This window comes from Triturus cristatus, chromosome 8, assembly GCF_964204655.1.
Source record: "Triturus cristatus chromosome 8, aTriCri1.1, whole genome shotgun sequence".
Lineage (NCBI taxonomy): Eukaryota > Metazoa > Chordata > Amphibia > Caudata > Salamandridae > Triturus > Triturus cristatus.
In genome coordinates this window covers 1,256,707,495-1,256,732,525 of record NC_140591.1, presented here as the reverse complement: position 1 = coordinate 1,256,732,525, position 25,031 = coordinate 1,256,707,495, and the positions used below count along the sequence as shown (strand labels likewise).

The 25,031-nt window shown below is 43.3% G+C and overlaps 1 protein-coding gene across 1 annotated transcript in view; it reads left to right on the top strand.

The window, feature by feature from the left end:
- The window catches only part of LOC146805680 (amine oxidase [flavin-containing]-like), a 291,428-nt gene that overhangs the window by 79,233 nt on the left and 187,164 nt on the right, over positions 1–25,031 (top strand). The window contains exon 2 of the mRNA XM_085622954.1: positions 12,119–12,213. Coding sequence (XP_085479080.1) covers positions 12,119–12,213 — 95 coding nt within the window. The remainder of the gene's footprint in view (positions 1–12,118; positions 12,214–25,031) is intronic.

The window sequence follows — 25,031 nt, the reverse complement described above, 5'->3', positions numbered from 1 at the left end:
AATTGATTCTAATCGAAGCCCTCGTGATTCCAAACAATATTGAATTACACATTAGAAATTCAGAAGCAGTAAAAGGATGAAGAGGAAAGCTGCCTTCCTCGTCATAAGCGAAGTTCAAAGGCAGACCGACACTTCTCTACTCTTACATCTGAGGCCTGGAAAGGTAGCCTAGAGAACTCAGAGTTGCCTCATCCCTAGAGGTGCACTGAAGGTAAGAGTGATCTAAAGTTGTTCCAAGTCACAATTTAAATAGTTGCTGTGAACTGACAAGGTGAGTAAAGTGCTGGAGGGAGTGCTCGTGGAGGGATCAGGATGTGAAAATAAATCAAGAATATTTACAATACATCACAGATGAAAGCGACCTGTCTATCCAACTCAGAAGTGGAGAATCAATTATGCATTCATGGCACCGCATTACTAGTCAGTTTTTATACTTTGTTAGACAGGTCCCTTTCATCTTTGTGATATATCGTAAATAATCTTGATTTATTTTCACATCCTGATCCCTCCGCGAGCCTCCCTCCACGAGCACTCCCTTGAGCACTTTACTCACCTTGTCAGTTCAGAGCAACTATTTAAATTGGGAACTTGTGATTTACTCATATTATAAACTTTTTTATCATCAAGTCAACCTAGTCACTGTTTTATTCAACTATTGTGGGGTGTCCTTTAATATGCTTCATAGAAAGTTCACCGGCCAGTTTGACCACTTGTTGTATGCACCAATATTGGCCCAGGTCCAGCTGGTTACTGGGTATACCCTATTGTTATGTAACAGTAACTCTTAATCAGAGCTTTACTGGGGAGGACCCTCTGTGTGTGCAAGGGAAGTTTGTAGTGCAAATGCTCATGCATTACATGTTTCGTATTTGTGGGGAGAAGCTTACTTTGCTGATGCCCATTTTGTACATGAACTGTGTGCACAAGGGATGAGTGTATAGCTGATGGTTTTTTGGTTCATGTTTGTTGTGTGCAAGGGAAGGTTGCTCATGACGGTGTACAGGGGGCTGAATGGCCTGGAAGTTATTAATAAAGGTAGTGCGACTCTAATGGGTTAACTTTCCCCTTCTCTCAGCAGTTTCTACGGAGGAGGAAGATCATGTCGGAAAAGCCTTTTACTTCAGAGAAAATGGAGCAGGTCATGATACCAAGCCTTCAGCTCTTCTCACAGAACCCTTCTCTAAGCACCCCCCTCCCTTTCACTTCCTCTACACCCCCTTACAAATACTCTCCACACAGTAGCGGTCCGTGGAGGGAGTTCGGTGGGGCAGAGAGGTGGGGCGGGGGAGGGGCAGGGTGGGGAAATGTAAACACCGGAATATGGCTGAACGGAGGTAAGTACACATGAAAATAAATAAAACGAATTTCGTTGCGCGCGCTGCATCACATTTTGCGATGCAGCGCACGCAAAGGAATTTGTTTTATTTATTTAAATGTGTACTTACCTCCGTTCATCCATTTTCCAGTGTTAACATTTCCCCACCCTGCCCCTCCCCCGCCCCACCTCTCTGCCCCACCAATTTCCCTCCACGGACCGCTACTGTCTCCACATCATTGCCCCTCTCATCTTCTCCTGCTTACCTAAATATCCACCTCCTCTTGCTCACTGCCCCTTTAGTGTTCAGAGCTGGCTCTCTATTGATACCACTGAACAACCCCAAACCTCTCCCTCCAAGGCCCCCACTCCTAAACACCACCTCTGACTCCTTCACCTCAGCCCTTCACGGATTAGCAGCTCTTTATTCTTCTTTCAGAGTTCCCTCATCTTCACAGGCCCCTCACCCCTCTGTTTCAGAGATCCCTCCCCCCTCACTAGCCCCACTTTCTCTTACAGCACCAACTACTGCTTTCAAGTTCAGACGAATTTTGCAGGACCCTGAAGAAGCTCAGACCCATTTGATGTGTGGGATACCATGGATTTGGATTGAATGGGTCAGTGGTGCTTGCCCTCCTACACCCTCTGGAGGACAGTAGAGGGGTGGACCTGCTTGGGAACCCTTTATGAAGAGTTCCCTGGAAGTTCTGTGGATTGGAGCTATAGGTAGGCAATCCTCATCAGAATGGGGACCCTGGCTCCTGCTGGCACACAGGTGCCCTGCAAGCTGCCAGAGGCTCAAGAGGGCTGGGAGGGAGGTTAATCTGCTTCGATGGCTGTGGGTTGCTGCCGGAAGAGACCCCAGACTTGGGAAAGATCGCAGACAGGTACCTAACCAGGGGCCATATGTATGAACACATTTTCCCATAGACACAGAATGGGTAAAACCCTTTGATACATCTGGCCCTATGACCTAAAGAGCAAGGAGGAAGGCCCTGTCCTCTACCTCATTGGTGGACGAGAAGTGCCGTAAAACGTCTACAACTACAGCATTGTAGAGACCAGGAGGCCAAAAGATTACACTCCTTGTGGCTGGAGTGCACCACCAGGAGCAAAATGAGCCCAAGATCATTAAAAGCAGCACAGGTGCTGGAGACTTTTTTGTGTTTTGTGTCGGCCCTTCATTCTGGGCCAGCCCGGCGAGACCCCAAAGTCACTAGCCGCAGGAAAGTGCCTGGGAAAGTGTAGTCCCCTCAGGTATCTGACCAGTGCTCAGTCATGTGTGGAATACCCCTTTAAAAATTTAAAAACTCCCTGGGAGGACCAACACAATGGAGAGAATATTGCCTAGGGTCCACACATGGCAGCCCATCTCCCTTATGATTTAATTTGTCCCCAGGTCTCGCAATGCCCCAATGACTGACACAAGGATCAAGTGCTGAGTAATGTTTCACTTCCAATTCACACTTTCCTCCCAAGACCCCAGTGCTTTGTGGTCAAAGAGGACAGGAACATTGAGTGCCACTGTGATCCATGCAATTACAGCTTCTAGGGAGGGAAAGTGCCCCAGGAGCAGTGTCTGGTGCTACGCCCACTCCCTATGTCTGTGTTTAGGCTGGGCAGGAACACCCAGCGCAAAGCCTCCCATCCACACTGACTGTGGGCTGGGACATTGCCCGGTTTCCTGCTCCTGTCTGCAGTGAGTTCAGGTGGGTGGGCAGCAGGAGAGGACTTGGTTCTTGGGCCTGCACACAGAAGCTGTGTCAGACTTGCTGGGACCTGGCAGTGACCACCAGGGCTTTAGAGCTTCATTGTGTTCCCCACCTTAGAGTAACTTTGATGTCCATGTGGGAGCAGGCACCTGTTTTTTAGGTCTCGCCTGACCCAGCGCATGCGCTGGGCTGGCAAGACTTTTTGTGAGGGCTCAAAAAAGTGCTACCACTGTAGCCTAGAGCTACAGTGCATGTGCGCGGGCGTGCGCGCTTCACTTTCGCGGCCGCACGGCCGCTTTGATGTTTGATCGCGATTGCGATCACTTTCACTTTCGTGGCCGCTTTGATGTTCTCCGTGAGCCAGTTTTTTTTTTCCTGTTTATTACTTCTATGTAGTAATGGTGGCACCTGTGCGCCGCCATTACTACAGAGCAGTAATAAACAGAAACAAGCATTGGCATAGCCAATAGGTCTCGCTTTTGGGACCTTATAAGTATTTAGTTATGCAACTGTTGCATGGCTAAACACTTATAAGGTTCCAAAAGCAAGACCTATTGGCTATGCCAATGCTTGTTATAAATAGAGAGCAGGCTCCATCAAGAGTATATTGTTTTAAAAAGAAGACACAGAGGAAGAGAAAGTATTTCCCACTGGTGCGGGCTGCATGGTAAAGTTAGCAATAGATTGTGCCCAAGAACATCCCCTGATGCTACCAGAAAACTCGCCCCATAAGCACTTGTAAGACCTCAAAATGTGTGAATCTGCCTAATGGTGCCAAAAAGAGGGCAATGACACCACCAGAAAAGCTTTCATTGTGTTTGGAGTGGTTTAGAGGAGTGCAACAGCACCTCCCACGCACATCCCCAGAGCCCCTTTTTTAAATTGAGAATGCCACCCTAAGCCTATTGGAGTGTCGAAGAGAGTCCAATAAAGGCTGTTTCCAACATTACAAGCACTCCTGGAGCTGGGGCTTTTAGTCTAAGGCCTCTCTCATGGAGGGACCCATGATGTTGGATTCCTAGACTACTTGCCATCTAGTTAAAAATTGAAAAAAAACTCACAATACACTATATTTAATATATAAATACTTTATTAACAGTGGTAATATAAAATTGGATGTTCAGTTAGATTTTTCTGTTTTTATTGTTTCGGTGAAATCCTGACAAATTAGCTTGTCTGCTTTTTAACAACTGCCCTCTATATTGTATTCACCATATTTGGGGGAGGAGGACAATAGGTATGGGGTTTGCTTGGGTGTACACTGTTAGACGGTGTCACCATACGTATTTCTATTTGCCATCATGTACATATTTGCAAATTGATGCATAGTATTGAGTACTGTGGTGTAAAAATGAAATTTTCCTTTTGATAAGTATAAGCATTAGCTGGCCGACTATTTTGTGTTGTTTGTTGTGTGCCTGCAAGCTGCATCTCTAGCCCACTCCACCTCCCCTGAGAAGGCCTTAGAGTGCACTGCCTTACTGCCTTCAGACAGTCATGTGCTACAAAGGGGTACTTGGTTCCCAGAAAAAGGAAGGCTGCAGACTTATTACACGAGAAACACTCACATCCTTCTCTACTAACAACCCACTTTCTCACTCTTGTTCAAATAAGATTTCAACAATTCTAGATCTTTTGAAGTTTTGGTTCCATACCTTGGTAAATTCAACAGGGGGTGATCACCCATATTAGACATTGACAATTAAATCAGGAGTAGGCTTAACCTGTAGGGATACAATTGAATCACAGAGATTTAATAGATTAATTTCTGTACCATGTCCTGGTCTGAAACAAACTGAACATGGTTCAGTCAGTTGGGATTTCCCAAGTGCTCTTGGATTTGGCTAAGCATCACTTGAATCAGTATATTTCTGATTCTTTCCAAATCAGTGATAGGCCTGTGTTCCTCCAAGTTCATGATATCTAGACAAAATGATTGTCAGTATTTTTTGTGAGTCTGGCACAGACTGACAGTGGCTGTGTGAAGATTTTACTGTGGCACAGTCTTTGAACCCTTTGATGGTATTAGTATGAAAGAGGTGTTAGATGTAAAGTAGAGCAGTGTGCATTCATTTGCAGCAATTTCATATGGAACACCAGCTTCACCGAGGCAGGGAACAGCACTCAGGATTCAGGACTGCTGTTTAAGGCCTACTACTTAAAATACTTCAGCCTTCTTAGATGCCTGTTGGTCTTCTTTAGCAATTCACCCTCAGAGACTGGCATCAGTTTATACTTGATCATATAAAAAGTAAGACAATTAGGCTCTGGCTGAAAAGCAAAACAACTCAAACAATGTAACAGAGGCAAGATTTGCTCGTGACTCCTACTACTTTGTCCTGTGAGAGTCAAATCTTCACATGGCATGGAATTGATGTAGATAAACACAGTTATTAAACGACACCACTCCCTTATTGTAACAAATGCAGTGTCAGAGCTAGTTATTCTTTAGGTCTCCAGGGAACCAACTTCAAGCATGTAACTGCTAGCACTTTAAAGGTGACTGTAGAAAGAGTGTTCACAGTGTAAAAATCCTTCTTCGCCTTTCATATTTATTGTTCACTCCCTTCATGACCTTTTATTCTTTCTTGGACTAATTCAGATTGCCACTTACCTTCTTTGAACTTTAGAAAAGAAACTCTAAAGTTTATTTGAAACCTGGATCCACAATACTATGCCCTGCTTCTTTGGGTAAACACAGAGCAGGCTTCTAATGTTTGATTAGAGTAGACTCACACCTGCTCACTGCCTGGATACCGTCCAGGGTGATAGTGCGCTCCACAGATCTGCATAATGTAACATAACATAACATACACATTGGACCCATACTAGCATCCCTCCCACTGGTGGCTGAGGCATGGATTTGCCCTGCACTGCACATGGTATTTATCTGTCCGCCATTACAGCTAAAAACATGGTGCCAGTTGCAGAAACGCAAGCATTAATGTTTCTATAACACGATGAAGAGAAAACCAATGACTATACCCGATTTAAAGATGCCCATTGCCCCTGTTCCCAGGCTGGGCTCAGGCTGACAACTGAAGTGTCACTTGCCAGTTAATTTGAGGAATTAATTGAACCCTCAATGCATAAAACGTACTCCATAATCACAGAGTACCCTCGACCCTCATCTAAATTCATGAACATATTCAAGTAGAATCATTTTCCTACTGTGTTATACTTTGTTACTATAGCCTTAGAGCCCTCCGTAGCAGGCTCTACCGGCCATTAAAGGCCCACTCTAGTGTTAAAGGCCCGAAGCGAGGGCCTTTAACAAGTGAGCGGGCCTTTAATGGCCGGTAGAGCCCCCTACCTAGGGCTCTAAGGCTATTAGGACACTTCCCCCCTAAAGGGCAGAATGTTCTAATTTGTGAAACAAAGGTCTCACGGAGCCCGAGGTGGGTTAAAATCCCCTCGGGCTCCATGCGGCCTTTGTTTACAGCTACAGCTGTGAACAGTCATTGGAATATTGATGCTCCGGGTTTCTACCAGCCATTAGAAGCCCGGAGCACTCCATTCTCTTTAATGGAGCGTTCAACATTCCAGTGTTATAATATTGCTTAGAGCCTCACAGAATTGGAGCAGCAAGATTGACCAAAGTCATTCTCTTTTTGAGTCTTGTCTTTTAAACTTAGCTCCTGCCAGCTGGGGAACAGGCAGGTTTCTTAAGGTTTCCAGAACTCCGGAGCAAACTCAAAATGGTTGTATAAATTATGACAATTGTCATAATTTAAACAAGCAAGCAAGTTCCTCACACACTACGGGAACTAAATGTTGCTAAAAACAGATCTGACCTGTGCTGAAAGAAAGCGCTCTTGATCCTGAATATGTTCACCCGAAGTGCTAATCACTCACAATGTGTAACTTCCCTAGGTGTATTCTCCTTAAAGGCGAAGCGTAATTGACTAACAATAACTTGTCAGAAGCGAATGCAAATTCAGCGCCGAGACTGAACCCTTGATACCAAACGTGCCAACACACCAATAACCTTTCCCTTCTTTGCTTCTTATTGTTTCTCTGTTGCTCTGTAGTACTGTATCCTGTGTTTAGCACTTCCTTTGTAACTATGCTGGGCCCCCTGTGGGGAAAGACATATTTTAGGTTTCGGCCGTAAGGGGAGAAGTTACCAACCCAGCTGCAAACGGCGGGAATAACTTTGGCTCGCAACAGCCAGGAGTGCATGGGCTCTTGGAAGTTTAGCATGCTGCACTTGCCAGGCGCTATATCAGAGAAAATGAACACTGGTGCAATCACAAAACCATCTTTTTGACTGCTGCTGAAGCTAAGGCATGGTGCGTACCCCTTTTTCTGCTGATAGTAACAATATTGATTAAACCACTTAGTATGTTCATTCCTTACTTTTCAAAAAGATATTTGTGCGGTTTAATGTTTACTTCATCTTCTCGCACCTTGCATTCTCCTTGATGTAAAACATATACATTTCATTTCTTTAAGTGCAGCTGCATGTGATTTTTTTGCTAAATCCCAAGCAAATATGTTTTTACTTTTAAAGTGTAATATCAGCAAGACAAGAAAAAACTATCCCGGGTCAAAAATAACCGTTGAACTTATGTTGCAGAAATGGGAGTGCAAAGTACGCTGGGTGCCTTCTTGTATTCCTCCATATATGGTGGGACCAGTGCTCACCTGTGGATTAGAAATGGATTCCGTAAAAGGAAAGACCCCTTATCCGTGATGGCCCTACATCCCTGATGAGATTTGAAGGACTGACATGTTATAAAATAACAGCAGATAGACATGCACTTTGATATTTCAATAATACTTATTAGCAATTAAATGGTGTAATTTCCAGACATTTATAAATGACGATCCTGAGCGACATGCGTCCCACTTTGGAATAAAAATAATTAACAATAATACCGCACTTCAAAAAATCAAGAGGTAATATTCATATATTTTATGTTGTACATAGCAAATGCTTGCATGGGTACGGAGAGGGGTGTAGAAGATACAATGTATTAAGCTGAGGTTTTGCTGTAAACTTTCAGAAGCGAAATAATTATTTTTAACACGTGATCAACTACCAGACCCAAATACCAAACAGACACCGCTTCAACAATAACATTCTGATGGCCAATGCATAATTAGGCTTAAAAACTAGTGGCCCAACTTAAATTTGCACACCAACTCTTGGTATTTGCCTGTAAGTTTACGGCGCAACTAATGTACTAATACGTTCTGCTGCAAAATATCCTGTCGCAGGGAGTCGCAGAATACCTTGCTTAACGAATGATAAATACCCAGGAAACTAGTTTCGACCCCTCCGCCCACTATTGGCTTCCAACACAGGGGTTGTGCTGCTTTAACCCATCTGGAACACACTGGTGGCGTGGGGGGTTGGAGGTAGACAGTCAGGTCCACTGGGTTATCACTTCCTTTGAGGAGTTTTTAACTAATCACTGGTTTGCAAAATTCGATTTCTGTCCCAAAATATTTATGCATCTCATTGAAGTTCATACGAGAAAGGAGGCCCATTTCATGCCCCTTCATAATGGTATACCAAAATGTCAGTAAACTCCTTTTGCATTTTGGTTCGAGTTTTCTGAGCTGCAAAAGGGGTTTAGTATATTCCGAAATTTCATTTTGTTGTTGTTAACTGTGATTTTGTGAATTGCAGGGTTTGTAGCCACAAAAACATTTTGTACTTCTGTCCTAGACCTCCTCAAGTTCCTTATACATCTTATGTTGATTCCAGAAAGAACAAATACTTTTAAGTAAATTCTTCAATGTCTGAAAAATATTTCACTTTGCAGCATCATGAATATTAATTCAATTAAATAAGGGTCTCACCATTAGGTATTTAGATCACTTTAGAGTTTAGTTCGTAGGGAGTCAAACGTTCGTAGGCATGTACGTTCTTGGATGCTTACAATGATATTTAGAAGTGTCTGCAGGTGCTCAACTCCTACCTTGATTATTTATTAGTCCTACTCTTCCTCCACAGAGGCTTCAATGACGAAGGTGATCTTCTGTGAAGGAAACCTGTTTGGTACCACTACTGAAAGAAACGTGCTGTGTCTACTGCATTGTGTAGGCTGCATAGTAGACTAGAATATATTCTTTACTACCTGAAGATCCCCAAGACTTGGGGTCCGAATCCTTGGAGTACGCAAGGGGAGGGCAGTTGAAATGCAGGGACTGTGTTGAGAAAGAATATGAGTAATGAAGATTACATGCAAGTAATTCAGGCACTACTCGGGAGTCCATTTTCCTTGCCTACATCTTTACTAATAGAGACAAACCAAATAACCACATGGAAGATGTCTCAGGTCCAATAAACTTTAATACCAAAAGCTTTGTAAAACACCAGTGTACAGAGACCCTTTTCCTAACCTTGAAAGTACCTTATTCTCTGCCAAGAATCTTAAACAAACATTTGCAATGCAAATAGGTCTCGTATTTGCACGACTTTATGCTATTGATATTGTAAATGACAATGACTTATTTATGTTTTGAAAACGTTAACAAAAATAAAAGGCATTGTTATTAGCAATATCAATAGCTCAAACTCGCGTAAATGCGAGACCTATTGCATTGCAAATGCTTGTTAGTAAGGGTTGGCATTTGGGGGTGACGAGGACAAACAGTTGAGCAGTCAATTGCTATTTGGTTCTCATTTTTCATAAATTCCTGCAATCTGTGTAGTAAACCCTCTCCTAGTTCAAGCTAAAAAGTCACAACAATAGAAATGAGTTAGACACCATTAGTGGTTATAAGAGAGAGGCACTTCTTCCCTGTACGGCCTTTCACAGTTACTCAACTGGAAAAGTGTCTGCATTTCTGTAGACCACGGTACTACAACGGCAAAATGTTTCATTGTTTTAGCAGCAATTCACTTGATACGTCAGAGTGGTGTAAAGAGCGAACTGTGGCAAGGATACAGGCCTTTAATTATGTCAAATAAACATCACCTCATTTTATAGTGGAACATGTGGTACACTATATAACTCAAGATTGCAGTTAACGAGCAGGTGCCTAACCCTTCTCAAATGTAGTAGACCTTGGAACAAAGATACAATGGGGTAGGGTAGAAAGCTGATATCACTACATCTGCAGTTACTATGCCAACTTCAAAACAAAGCTATACTTACTTTAGTAATGAAGCTGAATGTGCATTGTAGAAACCTAAACTACAAGATGGCAGTACATTCAAAATGTGTGTTAAAGTGAAATAATACACATTAACATGGTACTATTTTAAGCAGGTATTGAAAAGTTTTTGCGTCCTCGTCAAAGTATTGGTCATGACAGTATGCACCATCAGAGGAATACAGAAAGCAGGGAAGAATGGGTTAGGTGAAATGGTGGAAAGAAAACTGACTGTGCAATAAAATAGTTTGAAGTGACTAGCCAAAGCAATACAAATGGGAATGCAAGAGTAAAGCTATGGACCATGGGTTTTTTCAAGATAATCTGGCATGGATCCTGCCCTCCTGAACCTATGTTGGACACCACTGCCATAGCCTGTGCACCATTCATATATATTAAGAGTAGCAAAAGAAGTGGGCAGATTGAATGTTTGTACAAGAATTTGAGTTGTAAAACTATAGTCTCTGAAAAGTACTGTAAGACTCTAGGACCCAATTAAAATTAGACTGCATGGCTCAGAATTTATTTGAACTTTACCACACATGGTAAATACCGTGTATGATGTAGTCCACAGTCTGTTGAATTTGGCAGATAAAATCTGCTGAAATTTAAAGGGAGAAGAGCCTAGAAACTACCAGTACAAGCCCCAGTATCTTCCAATTATGCTACATCTTCAGGGCACAAATGTGATGCTTTAAACACATAGGGCCTGATTACAAGTGTGGTCGTCCACGGACCGCCAGATTCATAGGGATGGTCTTCCGACCGCCCTATTACAACAAGGGTGGTGGGACCGCCATTGCACCACCACAAGCGCTAGGAATTAGAGAACCATGGCAGTGGTGGGGCAGTCTTGAGGCCGCAATATGCTTGGCGGGACAGCCGCGGTCCCACCAAGCATATTATGAGTTTCCTCTCTGCCACGGTTTTCATGGCGGTTCCTCCACGAAAACCGTGGCGGGGACGAAACAAAGGGAGCCTTACAAGGCCCCCTGTTGCCTCAGGACCTGCTGGGCATGGACTGCACTAGTTCATGCCGTGTGGTAGTGCCTTTGCAGGTACTGCCTTTTATAGGCACCACCATGGGAACCCCAAAGAATGGCTCCTGCACCGCCAAATTTTTAATCAGGCCCTAAGTCCATAGTATTCCTCATCTCCGTGTGAAAAACGTGGAATAGGAGGTATGTGGCACCTGGCGGATCCTCCGCTATGGCAGAGGAAACAGTGACAAATAAAATGATAATAAAAGAATTTTATTATCATTTTATTTTTTATTGTTGCCTCTGCTGGGTAGCTGGGTCAGAGGGTGGGGCGGGCCATCCTGGGCTTCAGGGGGTAGGAGGAGTTGTGAGCACTGTTAAGTGCGCATGTCAGTTTGGCCAGCCAGCTGGGGACAGCCAAACCAACGTGAACACTTAGCATTTCTCCAACCCGAGCTGTGTTGCAAAGCAGGGTGGAGAACACACAGGCCCCCAGGCCCTGTCTGAATGGTAAAACAGGCCACTCAGACCAATCCCAGTGCTTTTCTCATGCAGGGTAAAAGCATTCCCAGAATGAGAGCAGTGTCAGGATTGGCACCAGGGAGCCTGCACAGTGTGCACCAGTTAAGAATTGGGATAGAAGCAAGCCAGCGGACACAGCGTCAGGTGAATGGTAATTCATTTGCTTTGCTTTGTTTTAGTATTCCCCCGCTGCCCCCTACCACGTCGTATCGGGAGCAGCTGTCACTGTGTGGCACTTGTGCTATATACCTCACCCTGGGGTAATTGTATTTATCAAGTGTGGTAACTACCTGACACCTATCCAGCCCACTTGTAATCAGGACTCCAGAGACCCATCTCATTAAATGACTTACCCTGAAACAAGAAACAATACGGGATACTGTCTGTGTTCCTCTAATCTGAACGCTTCCTGAGCATTTCAGGAAACCACAGAGAGCCTTTTTCATTTGTAGGTAACGTACGCTTTTTTTTCTTCTCAGGGCTTTCTGCGGCTAAATTGCTGGTGGAGTCTGGGCTGAATGTAGTAGTGCTGGAGGCTCGGGATAGGGTTGGAGGAAGGACTTTTACTACCAGGGTAAGTGCCACAGTTAAGTCAAAATGAAACTACCAAACTTAACTAATGTGTCCACTTGCTTTTTAATTTGTACTCATTTCAGCTTTTCGTTAATGCAAGCACACCTCAGGATTTTTTTGATTTTTTTGTTGGAGTCGCCCTAAAAATAAAACTTATGTGCTTAAAAAACATTGGAGCGGTGTTGTCGTTTTCGTTGAATGAACTTGTCTTATGTAGATGTCACTTCAAATGTGAAGGAAGTTTTGTCTCAGAAATGTTCCAAAATTTCAAGCGCATTTCACGTTAGGGGTCTGGTTCATGGTTGAGCTAGGTTGATAGATGTTAAACGGATTCTCCTCTGCAGAATGTTACTTATCTTATGTAAAATAGCTTAGCACTGTCCGTTCATTTCCCAATAGGTAGGTGCCTATGTCCCAAAGACTTCAGACACGGTTGACGCCAGCTTGATTGTATTTTCACTAGAAAGCAGGTCCGGTGCATTAATAAGATGAAGTAAGTCAGTAAACTTTGGGGCACCACATTAGGTGCCAACAAATTACAAGAAAACAGCTATTTTCTTGGATTTGATGATGAGGAGGGCTGCAGTGCTAAAGTGCTGAAGACCTGCATTGTTGAATCCAGGACTTTCCAGAACTGACTTGAAATATACCACCAGAGTCACTTGGCAGTGTATGGCTGGGGTCATACACTGCCATACACTGCCATATTCTTCTTGCAAATCGGCAGATTGACCGGACCCCTCTCATTCATAGTACTGAACACAAATTCTCATTGATTCGAGTACATTTCTTTGTAGCAGGGGCCCTAGGTGACATCCTTTATTGCTTAATGCATTGGGTGAAACCAGGTCTTAAGTTGTAAAAGGGCAGCATGAAGGGGGGTGGCGTGGAAGCACATACTATGGTCCATATAAAGTTGGGATTGCCTTGAACCTCGTGGACAATTAAGATACTATAGCCTTGATGATAGAGGAGAGTCATCCATGAATATGTTGCGCATATCACACCGCTCTGGGTGCTGAGGAATCTGGCTGTGAGAGCAGACATCCAAGGACTCTGTGGGACTAATACGCCTCGTGGTCATCAGCAGCTGTGGAGAAATGGCTCTTTAGGACCCTGAGGCACTTTAGGAAGACACATTTAAGTCTGTAATGTGTAGGAAGTTATTTTCAGAGTGAGCAGCCCTGAATTTAAAGAGATCCACCTCAGAATAATATTTATCTGGCTTGATGGATGGCAAGCAGGATCTGTATGGCCACCACTTGGGATCTTGGTGTATTCGACCCATCTGACTTGAATCTCTATTTTTTTTAGCTTTCTAAATCATCTTCTTTTTTCTTCTCTTAACTCAAAGGAGCAACACAGTACACAAATTTAGCAGCACAAAAGACAAGGCAATCAGCATATCGTGAAAAGTTGAATCGACTATCATATAACAAAAGTCTTGGAAAAGTCACATAAGTGTCAGCTTTGCAAATCAACTTTCAGCAAAGTTATCTCTTTACACACAATAAGTTGTCTAAATGGTACAAAAGTACAAAAATCGAGGAGGCAAATTGTTAAAATTCTAAACAAAATCCATGGAAAGGGAGTGATGACAATCTAACTCATATCCTTTGACCAAGCATAGTCTGGGAGGTCCCACAAGGTGCAAAATCAAATGTTCCACTACAACACAATGAAGTGATTTCCATAGACATCACTAGTTCCCCAGCCAAAACCATCTTTAAAAGAAGAAACCAAGCAAGAGGACTTAATTTCTCATCTCCCATCAGTGCAAGAAGTGATATCACTAGATCTCCCATCATCCAGCAGCACAGAACCTGACCCACGGCACTCTGCACTCCTCCCCCTCTGAGGACCTACCTTATGACAGGTGCAATGCAGACACGTGGCAGATGCATGCAGCGGCGTGCTGTTGACTCGCCAAAGGAGCACTAAAAGCAAACCAGTCTGTGTCCATGTGCATCTGGACTGTGCCCAGAGCCAGTAACTCTGATTTTTGCCCTACCCACTGATACCCTGCCATGCTTCTCCATACAAGTGCTCAGGTACTCTCTCACATCCATGATCCACCACTACCACTCCAACAGCACCCCACTCACTCACAGTCACACAAACCAGCCACCCTCTAATGCTCTTACACACCAATCACCACCCATACAACATGCCACTCTCATACATGCTCCTCAATGCTCACTCACTCACCAAATACGCTATGGGGGTATGAGACCTGCTGCATGACTGTGCTCCAAACCTGCTCTTTCTCATGGAAATAAGGCTAAACACAACCTATGAATTAGACATCAATGCAGCCGTCCCTGCCAGCTACAAGATTGCCAGTCAAGACTTTCAGCGCAAGTCCGGAGATGGTGTTTCCATCATATTCATAGATACTATGGGACACCTGAAGTTTAAGATGCGCACCCCTCATCAACACTAGCATCATCATTCCTCCTTGGAAGCATAACCTTTCTCCTAGAAGACCGCACTGACCCAAACTCCATGGCCCTTCTGAAAAACCTTGCCTTTGCCTCAACCGGCACGTTACAGCTCCCACCCACACTCCGGGACATCTATTTGACCCAGATTTCTTCTCAGCAACATTACAGTCGACAAACCAGTAAATATGACCTGTATAGGCCACGCTCTCATCGGTTTTAGCATTCCCATTCCGCTCCACTACAGATCTGTCACTACTGAAAATGCCCCCTACAGCTGGAAAAGCATTGCTGAAGAGGAATGGGCTGCCACCCTCTATGCATGCTAGCCCAAGCACACCACCAACTTGCCGAAAGGTCTCAAGAACCTCAACATCTGGATCACAGCATGCACCAATATCCTTGCTCCCCTCAGCTGCAACTCAATGGCCTGAGAGCCCAACCACTGGCCAATTGGTACACAGAGAAACTCAGGCTGATGGAAAACCACTTTAAACAACTGTAGCACAAATGGAGAGAACCAGAAAAAAAGACATCTTCAAATCAGTCCTGAGACACTGCCACTAGCAGATATGGAACAACAAGCGCACATCTGATGCAAATCGCACCGACCCCGACACTAACACCAACAAGGAAACCTTCACCATCTTCAAAGATTTCACCGTGCCTCCTGCCGACTCCAGCAACATCACCTTCTCACACCACTTCTGCAATAAGCTCTCTGAATTCTTCTGAAACAAAATCTCCTTCATATACAGCATCTTTGACCCTCAACTGGACCCCGTCAGTGCCACAACTCAACTTCCCTTCATAAGACCAAACCCTGACCTAGTGGCTCGCGATCACCAACATCAAAATCGCTACTACCATTAAGACCATCCACTCAGTGGCCCCATCTGACCCTTGTCCCAACCGTGCCTTTACCAAATGAGTCCAATGATGTGCAAAGCACTAACCCCCATGTTTAATGACTCCTGTGACTCAGTCACATTCCTGGACAACTGGAAACATGCTACAATCATGGCCCTGCTCAAGAAACCACCTGAAGAGCTAGTCACACTTTCCAACTGCAGACCTATCTCATTCCTATCATACCCAGCAAAGGTCTTAGAGAAACTAATCAACCAATGCCTCACTGACCACCTCAAAAACAACCAGTTACTCAACACCACACTGTCCAGATTCAGGCCCCACCACAGTACAGAAACCGCACTCATTGCCGTCATAGATGATATCCACATGATCCTTGACAGAGGAGACAGCCCACATTCTCCTGGCTCTCTCTGCAGCATTTGACACATTCTCACACCCCATCCTAATCAGGGACTGCACGAGATTGGCATCCAAGGACCTGCTATCTGCTCGATCTGCCTCTTCCTAACCGATAGAACACAAGTTGTCAACCTGGCACCTTACTTCGCAGAAGCTCACAATGTTCAGCCTCTCTGTCTTCAATGCATACATGAGCCTCTGGCCAATGACAACACGCAACTCATACTCTCCCTTTCCGATACGACCACCAACACAAGAAACAAATTCACCGCCTGCATGACCGGAGCTGCTAACTGTATGAAAGCCAAATGTCTCAAACTAAACACTGACAAGAGAGAAGTAGGTATCTTCAACAAGAACCCCCAACATGGAACTCCAACTGGTGGCAATCTGAACTCAGGGTCCACATCCTCTCCCAGCACCTACGACAAGATCCGCATAATAATCATCAACAGCAACCTGGACATGACCGTACAAGTCAACACCGTCACTGAGTCCTGATTCTACACCCTGAAAATGTTGAGGAAAATCTTCAAATGGCTTCCATGCAACACTAGAAAAACTGTGACTCACTCTCTAGTCCCAGCAAGTTGGACTACAGAAACACCCTCTATTCTGGGATCACCAAGTAACTCACTAGAAGACTACAAACCATAAAGACCTCAGACACCAGACTCATCCTCAACCTCCCACACAGAACTCAGATCACACCACACCTCAGGGGCCTCTATTGCCTCCCAATACACAAGCATGCTCATTTCAAATTCCTCACACCCATATTCAAGAGACTACACAACTTAGGCCCCACCTACATGAACAGTTGCATCACTTTCCACCATCCACCCACTCTCCTCCACTCCTCTGGACTCCTACTTGTACACATGACATGCATACTCCGAACCAGATCATGTGACTGGGTGTTCTTTACATCCTAAAGCATGGAATGGCCTCCTATTGCACACCAGAGCTTCTTTCTCTCTCTTTTTGAATTCTGCATGACCTTCCATTTCAATTAAACAACCTACCATATGCAGAGCTAGGCACACACACCTGCTCAGCAACAGGATCTCCTCACAGGTGATAGTACGTTTTACAAATACACATAACAAAACATAAAATAACATAACTAGACCTCAATAATTAATTGAAGCCACACTCTGTGGGCACCTATACCTTATTTTACTTTTATGTTGCCTTTAATTTGTATTAAATCTTCTGCTTACATATTGTGCTGAAGGACAACTTGCGTATATGTATGCACAGTATTTCGTCTTATAACTACTGTGTTTTGATGGAGTTTTAAGCATTTTGATTTTAAAAGTCTGAAAATTGCTGAAGTAATTGGAGGAACTAGATAGTTTTGTGCACCTAAATTGATTTCAAAATTGTTATATACCATTACACATGAAAGGAATTTGGGGCCTTCAAGGAGAAGTGAATAAACCTGATTGCTTATCGAGATGTACTGTAGAGTGGAGAGTGGGGGCAGTATCAAGTGAAGCTGGTGGTAGTATTGAAGTATAAACATACACACATCAACTGAAATGCTAAATGTGAATCAGGAAGGCAGATTGCTCTATTTCCCTTAAAGTGCATTTGTAACAAATAATGCCACTGCGAGTTGCTGTGATCTTCAGACATTAGTCGGGAGTGTTTGATGCTGTTTCATGCACTTTGAATTAGATTACACTAAATTGCTATGCAGTTCTAACCCTTTAATAATAACGTAATGTACCGTAATGAAAGCAAGGATACAGGCATAGGCATCTATGTGGCTTTCTCTTTCATCATTATTTTTGGAAGTGCACAGTTGACCTTGAAATGCCATGCACATTGTAAAACAGATAGGTTTACTGTTTTTCCATCTCCTGCACTGTCACATGAATACTGCACGTCAAGGGAAAATCAACACGGATATCTCATTGTGAACTGCATCAACGAATACGCACAAAGGGCACATTTTAATTTTCCTTAACTAGTTGCTAAATTCTCTGTCTTGGAAAAAATAGGGATCACTGCGGAGCAGTCTGGGGTAAATGTAGCCCATGGTTTTACACACGCTTGTGCTTTCCCAGGACTCCATCTTCAAAGACGCACAGGTGCACTGTGAGTCACACAAAACGGATCCTGACCCATAAGATGCTGCCAGGATCAGTGAGATGTTGTGCTAACGTCAGGCAAGAGGGAATCTCCTCGGACTTCTATTTCCCCTTTAAAACAGGAACTTAAATTTACTCGCACAACTAGGGAACCCCTGAAAATGGGTCTCTGTTAAGGCCAATCCTCAGGAATCTTCAGGCTCCTGTTTTTGGAAAGGCTGCCTGCTGTCTCTGGATCGTTTCCTCCACCATGTTAAACCACCAACCCTGCAGGCCACATGTAGAGACCTTCTTCCTGCATAGTCATGGTGGCTGGCAGTAAAATGATCGACAGAAGGCATTGCTCGCTGAAAGTATTGGAATTCCCTCTTGGAAATAATGATTTTACCTTTTCATAGCTCTCACAACATTAGGCTGGAACTTTTTTGTGCTACACACATTTGTGCATAGTTCAGAAAGCATGTAGCCAGATCTGTTTAACGTGGCACTGTGACGATCTGCTCCAATTCCGCATAGTGCAGTGTTCAGATCTCTCATTTGCAAAGGGGGCTTAGTGATCGTGGGGGGGAGTTGCACATTACATGATGATGAAGTCTGCACCCTAATAAATATGGCGTAATAAAACGTGATGGGTGCCCTGCTAAGTATATGGAGGGGGCCCTCATGTCCAGACCCAGTCAGGAGCTCCAAGGCCCGCCTGTGCACAGTGCCAGAGGGAGCCCCATGGAGCCTCACCCCTCCCCCTCGCGCCGCAAGTGCTGCGAGGGCTATTGTTACGCCACTGGGAGGAGATGAGGGTGTCCCCAGATTCTGCATGTTCAATGACAACAAGCCTCAGCTTCTGGGTTATGTAGAATAAATCTGTAATACAGGTCTTAAATGACCTGTTCTTAAAATGTGAATCTTTCTACAAGGAAAAACATACATGGTGCCATACTCCTTTGGGCTGTATACGGGCTGCCATAGGAGGTGTAGTGGGAGCTCATTGATTGGTCTAAAAGCTCCAGTTCACCCAGCTGCATTATGGTAGATGAAGTGCATGAATACAGTCCCTGCAATGTAGTTACAAGATGAAGAGTGTTTGGCATTAATGTTGGATTACTCGAGAGGGAGTCCTTGCCTCTATGGATCCAGATCTCAGGTAAGGGTGGACTGCTTTAAAGCTTGCAGATATGAATTTTGTTCCATGGAATCTCGCAATGAATATAGTGGACAAAGGTTTTGATGCTGGATACTCCTCCGACAAGCCCTTCGGTTAGGATATTTGAAATGTCACATCCTAATTTGTTGCCAGCTTTTGTACATATTTGTGATTTTCTATGTCTGATGGCTGCCTGCTAGAACGGCTTATGCTCAGTACAGTAGGCGTGAGATGGTAAAGGCGAAAAGCATACAATAAAGACTATGTACTCAATAGGTTCATTGGAAAAGATTACGTAGCTGCCATAGGTTTGAGCTGTTTTTTCCAGAATGTTGTGACAAAGACAACGTGCCCAATAAAATGTGTGAAGGGCACATGTTAATGCCCAGAGGCCTGTAAGGGTAGTTTGTTATTACACAGTGTTACAGACAATAGACAGATATTTTGTTAAATGAAATTGTATAGATTTCTGTAGTAGGCAGAGGGTTTGGCATTGGTGACCCCCTTTTAACAAACCTTTGTGATAGAGGATTTCCACTGTGATAATCCTTGTAGTCCCTCTTAAGAGAGGTTGCATCTTACGTTTCCAAATATCATTTTGAGATTGTGTGTACATTTATCACTATATGCTCAGTTGTTGATTTGGGAAGAAAAATAAAGGCTAAATACCTTATTGGTACCTTGTGATAAGTTGCAATGGGTCTGCTCCGTTTTTGTAATGAAAAATCTCAACAAAGACAGTAGGCCTGACTTATTTATTGTGAAAAGCTTACATTAATGCTAATAGGCCTTTTTTTAAAAGTTTAAGTTTATTGAAAACCAAAAGAAAAAAAAAGAACAGCAGTATAATAAGCTTAATAAATCTTAGTTTACATAGGAATTATAGAAAGAGATAAGAAATACAATGGCTACAATAAACAGGCTGTATGCAGGAGGGGAATAAAATGGGGGGAGGAAGGGGAAAAGAGGGAGGCAATATATTATGTCGCTACAACGATTGAAAAAAAACAAAATATGAAATTAAACACTGTAGGCACAATAATACTTAGGAATTAGATATTACAAAATAAATACATGGGCATGAACTATAATATCTTAATATTTTAAGAAAAAGACAACATGGTGTATTTACGGCGGTTTCCGGACCTCATCCGATATATTTACAGCATTAACAACAGAAATGATTGAGGAAGCGGACCAGGATAAGTATGTGGTAAGTGGAAGCCATAAAAGATTTCTTTTAATTGCTAGAGAGATAGGGGTGGCATCATTAGTGTTGAGTCTGTGATAAAAACACACAGCATTCCACCAGACTTTGAAAGTAACTTTATCCGCCTGCTTCTAGTTTGAGGATATTAAATGTAAAGCTACAGCTAATAATAGATGTAACAGCTTGAAGTTTGATGGTGATTGAGACCATAAAGGTGAAAGTGAACCTAAGAAAATGTTGGGTAAAGAAAAGGGAACATTAACTCTAAAAATCTTATTATTTTGGGAGCAAACTAATTTCCAGAACTGAAGGGTATTAGAGCAGTCAAATAGCATGTTTTTAAAATCAGCAGTAGAACAGGGACAGGACCAGCAGGTAGCTGGAGTACTAGGTGAGAAAGATGCTAATGTTTCAGGGGAAAGTAAAAGACGTTGATAAACAAAATAAAGGGTTTGAGTAGTATTAGCAGCTCTTGATGTCTTGTGGATCTTAAGCCACAACTTATCCCATACAATTTTTCTATAGATATCCACACTGGGGGATGTGTAGAGGGATCAGAAGAAAGCCAACGGGAAGCTTGTTTTAGGGAAAGGGCTTAGTGATAAGATTTGAAGTCAGGGAATTTAAGGCCTCCACTAGATTTGTCTTGTTTTAGAGAGGACAAGACTATTCGAGGAGGCTTGTCCTTCCAAAGAAACTTCACTAAAAATGAATCAATTTTCTTAAAATAGTATCCGGGAATGTGCACAGGAATCATAGAGAGAATGTATAGAATCAGAGGGGTGAGCATCATCTTGATCAAATCCAATTGTCCCCACCAAGAGAGAAAAAGAGGATGCCAACGTATAATAGTATCATTTAACGTTTTGATAATGTGATCAAAATTTTATTTTGAAGTCTCTCAGATAGTCGAGGAGAACCATAGGCCTAAGTGTTTTAACTTTGAAGGTTGCCAGAAAAATCCGGTATGGACAAAAAACTGCTTAAGGCATAAAACATTGAGGGGCAAGACTTCACATTTATCCGGGTTAAGGCGGTAGCCTGATAACCGAGAAAAAATATCAACCTGATGGAGAAAAGGAGGAAGAGAAATAGCTGGGTTAGAACAATATAAATGGATATCGTCCACGTATACAGACATTTTAACTTGATGCGGGCCTAGTTGGAAACCAACGATCTGAGCATCCTGTCTCATTTTAGTTAAAAAGAGTTCTAATGCCACTACAAACAATAAAGGTGATAAGTGACAGCCTTGTCGTACCCCTCTAGAGAGAGAAAAATAATCCGAGATTTTACCATTAGCGAAAATAGAAGCTCTGGGGCCTGAATATAGTAAGGAAAACCTATCCATTTTAAAGCATCAAACATAACGCCCCATACAATCCTGTCAAATGCTTTTTCAGCATCTAAAGCTATAGCAGCAATAGGATAGTCTAAGGAAGAGGGCTTGCTAAGGACATTGAAAAAGACTCTTGAATTATCAGAGGATAATCAACCCTTTGCAAAGCCAGATTGCTCAGGTCCAATAAGTTCAGGTAGGATAGGTTCAATGGGTAGTGCCAAAACTTATATTCTGTGTTGACTAAAGAAATGGGTCGATAGTTTTTACATAGGGAAGGGTCCTTATTGTCTTTTGGGATTAAACATGCCATGGCTTCTTGAAAAGTGCCCTGAGATGAACCGTTTGTAATAAAAGAAGTAAATAAAAGTAGAAGATTTGGAAGAAGAAGCTTAAGAAAGCATTCATAGAACTCAACAGTAAACCCATCGGATCCAGGGGCCTTACCTCGTCGTAATACCGATACAGCATGGGTAATTTCTGCCAAAGTAATATCAATTGTCAGCTAATCAAAATCAATATGTTGGGAAGGAGGAAAATTAATCGTTTGAAAATAAGAGGCTACATTTCATTGAATTGGTTGAGTCTCAGGAGTATATAGGTTTTTACAAAAGGAAACAAATTCATTTAGAATACCGTTGTCTTTAAAAAGTGAAGTTCCAGCAGAGCTTTGCAAAGATTCTATTCTAGTTCTTTCTCGCCTTATTTTTAAGTAGTTAGCCAGTAACTTCCCCATTTCATTTTGACCTCCATAATAGCGAGTGCTGCTTTTCAAAAGGTAGGAGGAAGCAGCTTCGTGGATAGTCTATTAAAAGGAAGCTTAGCGTCAATAACGTCTTTTAAAGAAGATTCCGTGTTGGAGTGATAGAAAGCGTATTCTAGTTTTTTAATTTTAGTGAGTAATTGAGTAGTTTGTTTTTCAAAAACTTTTTTCTTTTGTGAAACAAAATTCATTATGAAACCCCTAGCGGCTGCCTTGAAAGAATCCCAAATCTTTATAGGAGAGGAATCCGGAGTTGTATTAATAGCAAAACATTCAGAAGCAAAAGAACTGAATTGGCTTGAAAAATTAGGGTCTACCAGTAATGAATTATTGAAACGCCATCTACCAGCATGTGGGACAAAGGATATCAAATCAAAGTCAACAAAAACTGGGGCATGGTCTGATATTAAAATAGAACCTATCTCGGAATAAAGGACACGTTGAGCTAATGATTTACTTAAAAAGAGGTAGTCAATATGGGATTGTGATTGATGTGGGGGTGAATAATAACTTTATTCTCGAAGATCTGGATGACATAGACTCCAGATATCGACTAGAGATTTACGGCGTATGGTGGAGGTAAATTGTGAATGCATTTTAGTGTTTACAAATTTAACTGGAGAATGTCTGTCCAGTATGGGGTCATGAATTTGATTGCAGTCACCACCAAAAACAATATAATCATAATTAGGGCTCCCGGTTTTCAGTTTTTACGGATTTATACATATAAATACTGACGGAAATCTATATTTCCTTTGGTCCCGATTCACAGAACTAACTTAAGACAAAATCCTAAACTTACTACCATTTTGGTATTCACAGAAGGCACTTACTCATTTTGGTATTCACAGAAGGCACTTACTCATTTCGGTATTCAAAGAAGTTAGGAGTCCTAACTTTAGGACTCCTAAATGCCTTCTGTGAATACCGAAAGTCTTAAAATTGGGATTTTTCTCAGTTTAGGAGTAGTAAAGTTAGGAGGCCTAACTTTAGGACTCCTAAATGCCTTCTGTGAATACCGAAAGTCTTAAAATTAGGATTTTTCTCAGTTTTGGAGTAGTAAAGTTAGGACTCCTAACTTTAGGACTCCTAAATGCCTTCTGTGAATACCCAAAGTCTTAAAGTTAGGATTTTTCTCAGTTTAGGAGGAGTAAAGTTAGGACTCCTAACTTTAGGACTCCTAAACTGAGAAAAATCCATTTAGGCAGGCATTTAGGAGTCCTAAAGTTAGGACTCCTAACTTCTGTGAATACTGAAATGAGCAAGTGCCTTCTGTGAATACCAAAATGAGTAAGTGCTTTCTGTGAATACCAAAATGGTAGTAAGTTTAGGATTTTGTTTTACGTTAGTTCTGTGATTCAGGCCCTTTGTCTTTATTTATATTTAGAAACGGCAAAATACTACCAAATTTTGCCACGCTGCCTGGTATTTTGCTACCGACGGGGCACTTGGAATGGAAGATAGGGCGCTTGTACCCGTGGCAGACTGTGCTGGATGAAGGAAGGCACCAGGCACGGAGCAAGACTGGGAGCGTTGAATGAATGAAAGACAGGACGGCTTCTGTGCTGGCAGCGTGGAGTGGGGTGCCCTGTGTTCAGTGACTCGCGGGTCACAGTGTCTTGTGTCTGGTGAGGGCTTTGGAGAGCGGGGCACCGGGTAGAAACGAAGGGACACTGACAGACGGAAGCAAAGTATGGCTAATGGACTTGGGATGCCTTCTGTAGTAGAGGCTTCCCACACTTGCGGAGAGGTAGTATGCTTCCCACACTTGCGCTCCTAGCTTCGCGTGATGGGTTTTGCACACCGCCTCTGGTTAAGGTGGGCTCGACGCACAGGCGCACCTAACTCTGAATGTGGTGGTCCTTGCACAATCAATCAATCAATCATAGCATTTGTAAAGCGCACTACTTACCCGTGAGGGTCTCCAGGCGCTGAAGGGTGGGGAAGCTGCTTCTGTTCTAAAAGCCAGGTCTTGAGGAGTCTTCTGAAAGTCAGTAGGTCTTGGGTCTGCCATAGGCGGATGGGGAGGCTGTTCCATGTCTTGGCGGCGAGGTGGGAGAATGATCTGCTGCTGGTGATCACTCTTCGGATGCGGGGGACAGTGGCGAGGGCGTGGTCTGCGTAGCGGAGCTGGCAGGTGGGGGTGTAGAAGCTGAGTCAGCTGTTGAGGTATGCTGGTCCAGTGTTGTGGAGTGCCTTGTGTGTGTGGGTGAGGAGCTTGAAGGTTATCCTCTTGTTGACGGGGAGCCAGTGCAGGTCTCTCAGGTGGGGTGTGATGTGGCTGCGGTGGGGGATGTCAAGGATCAGGCGTGCAGAGGCGTTCTGGATGCGTTGGAGCCGTTTCAGGAGTTTGGCCGAGGCTCCTGTGTAGAGGGCGTTTCCGTAGTCCAGTCTGCTGCTGACGAGGGCCTGGGTGACCGTCCTTCTCGTTTCGGTGGGGATCCATTTGTAGATCCTGCGGAGCATGTGGAGGGTGTTGAAGCAGGAGGAGGAGACGGCGTTGACCTGCTTCGTCATGGAGTGGGTGGAATTGAGGATGACCCCTAGGTTGCGT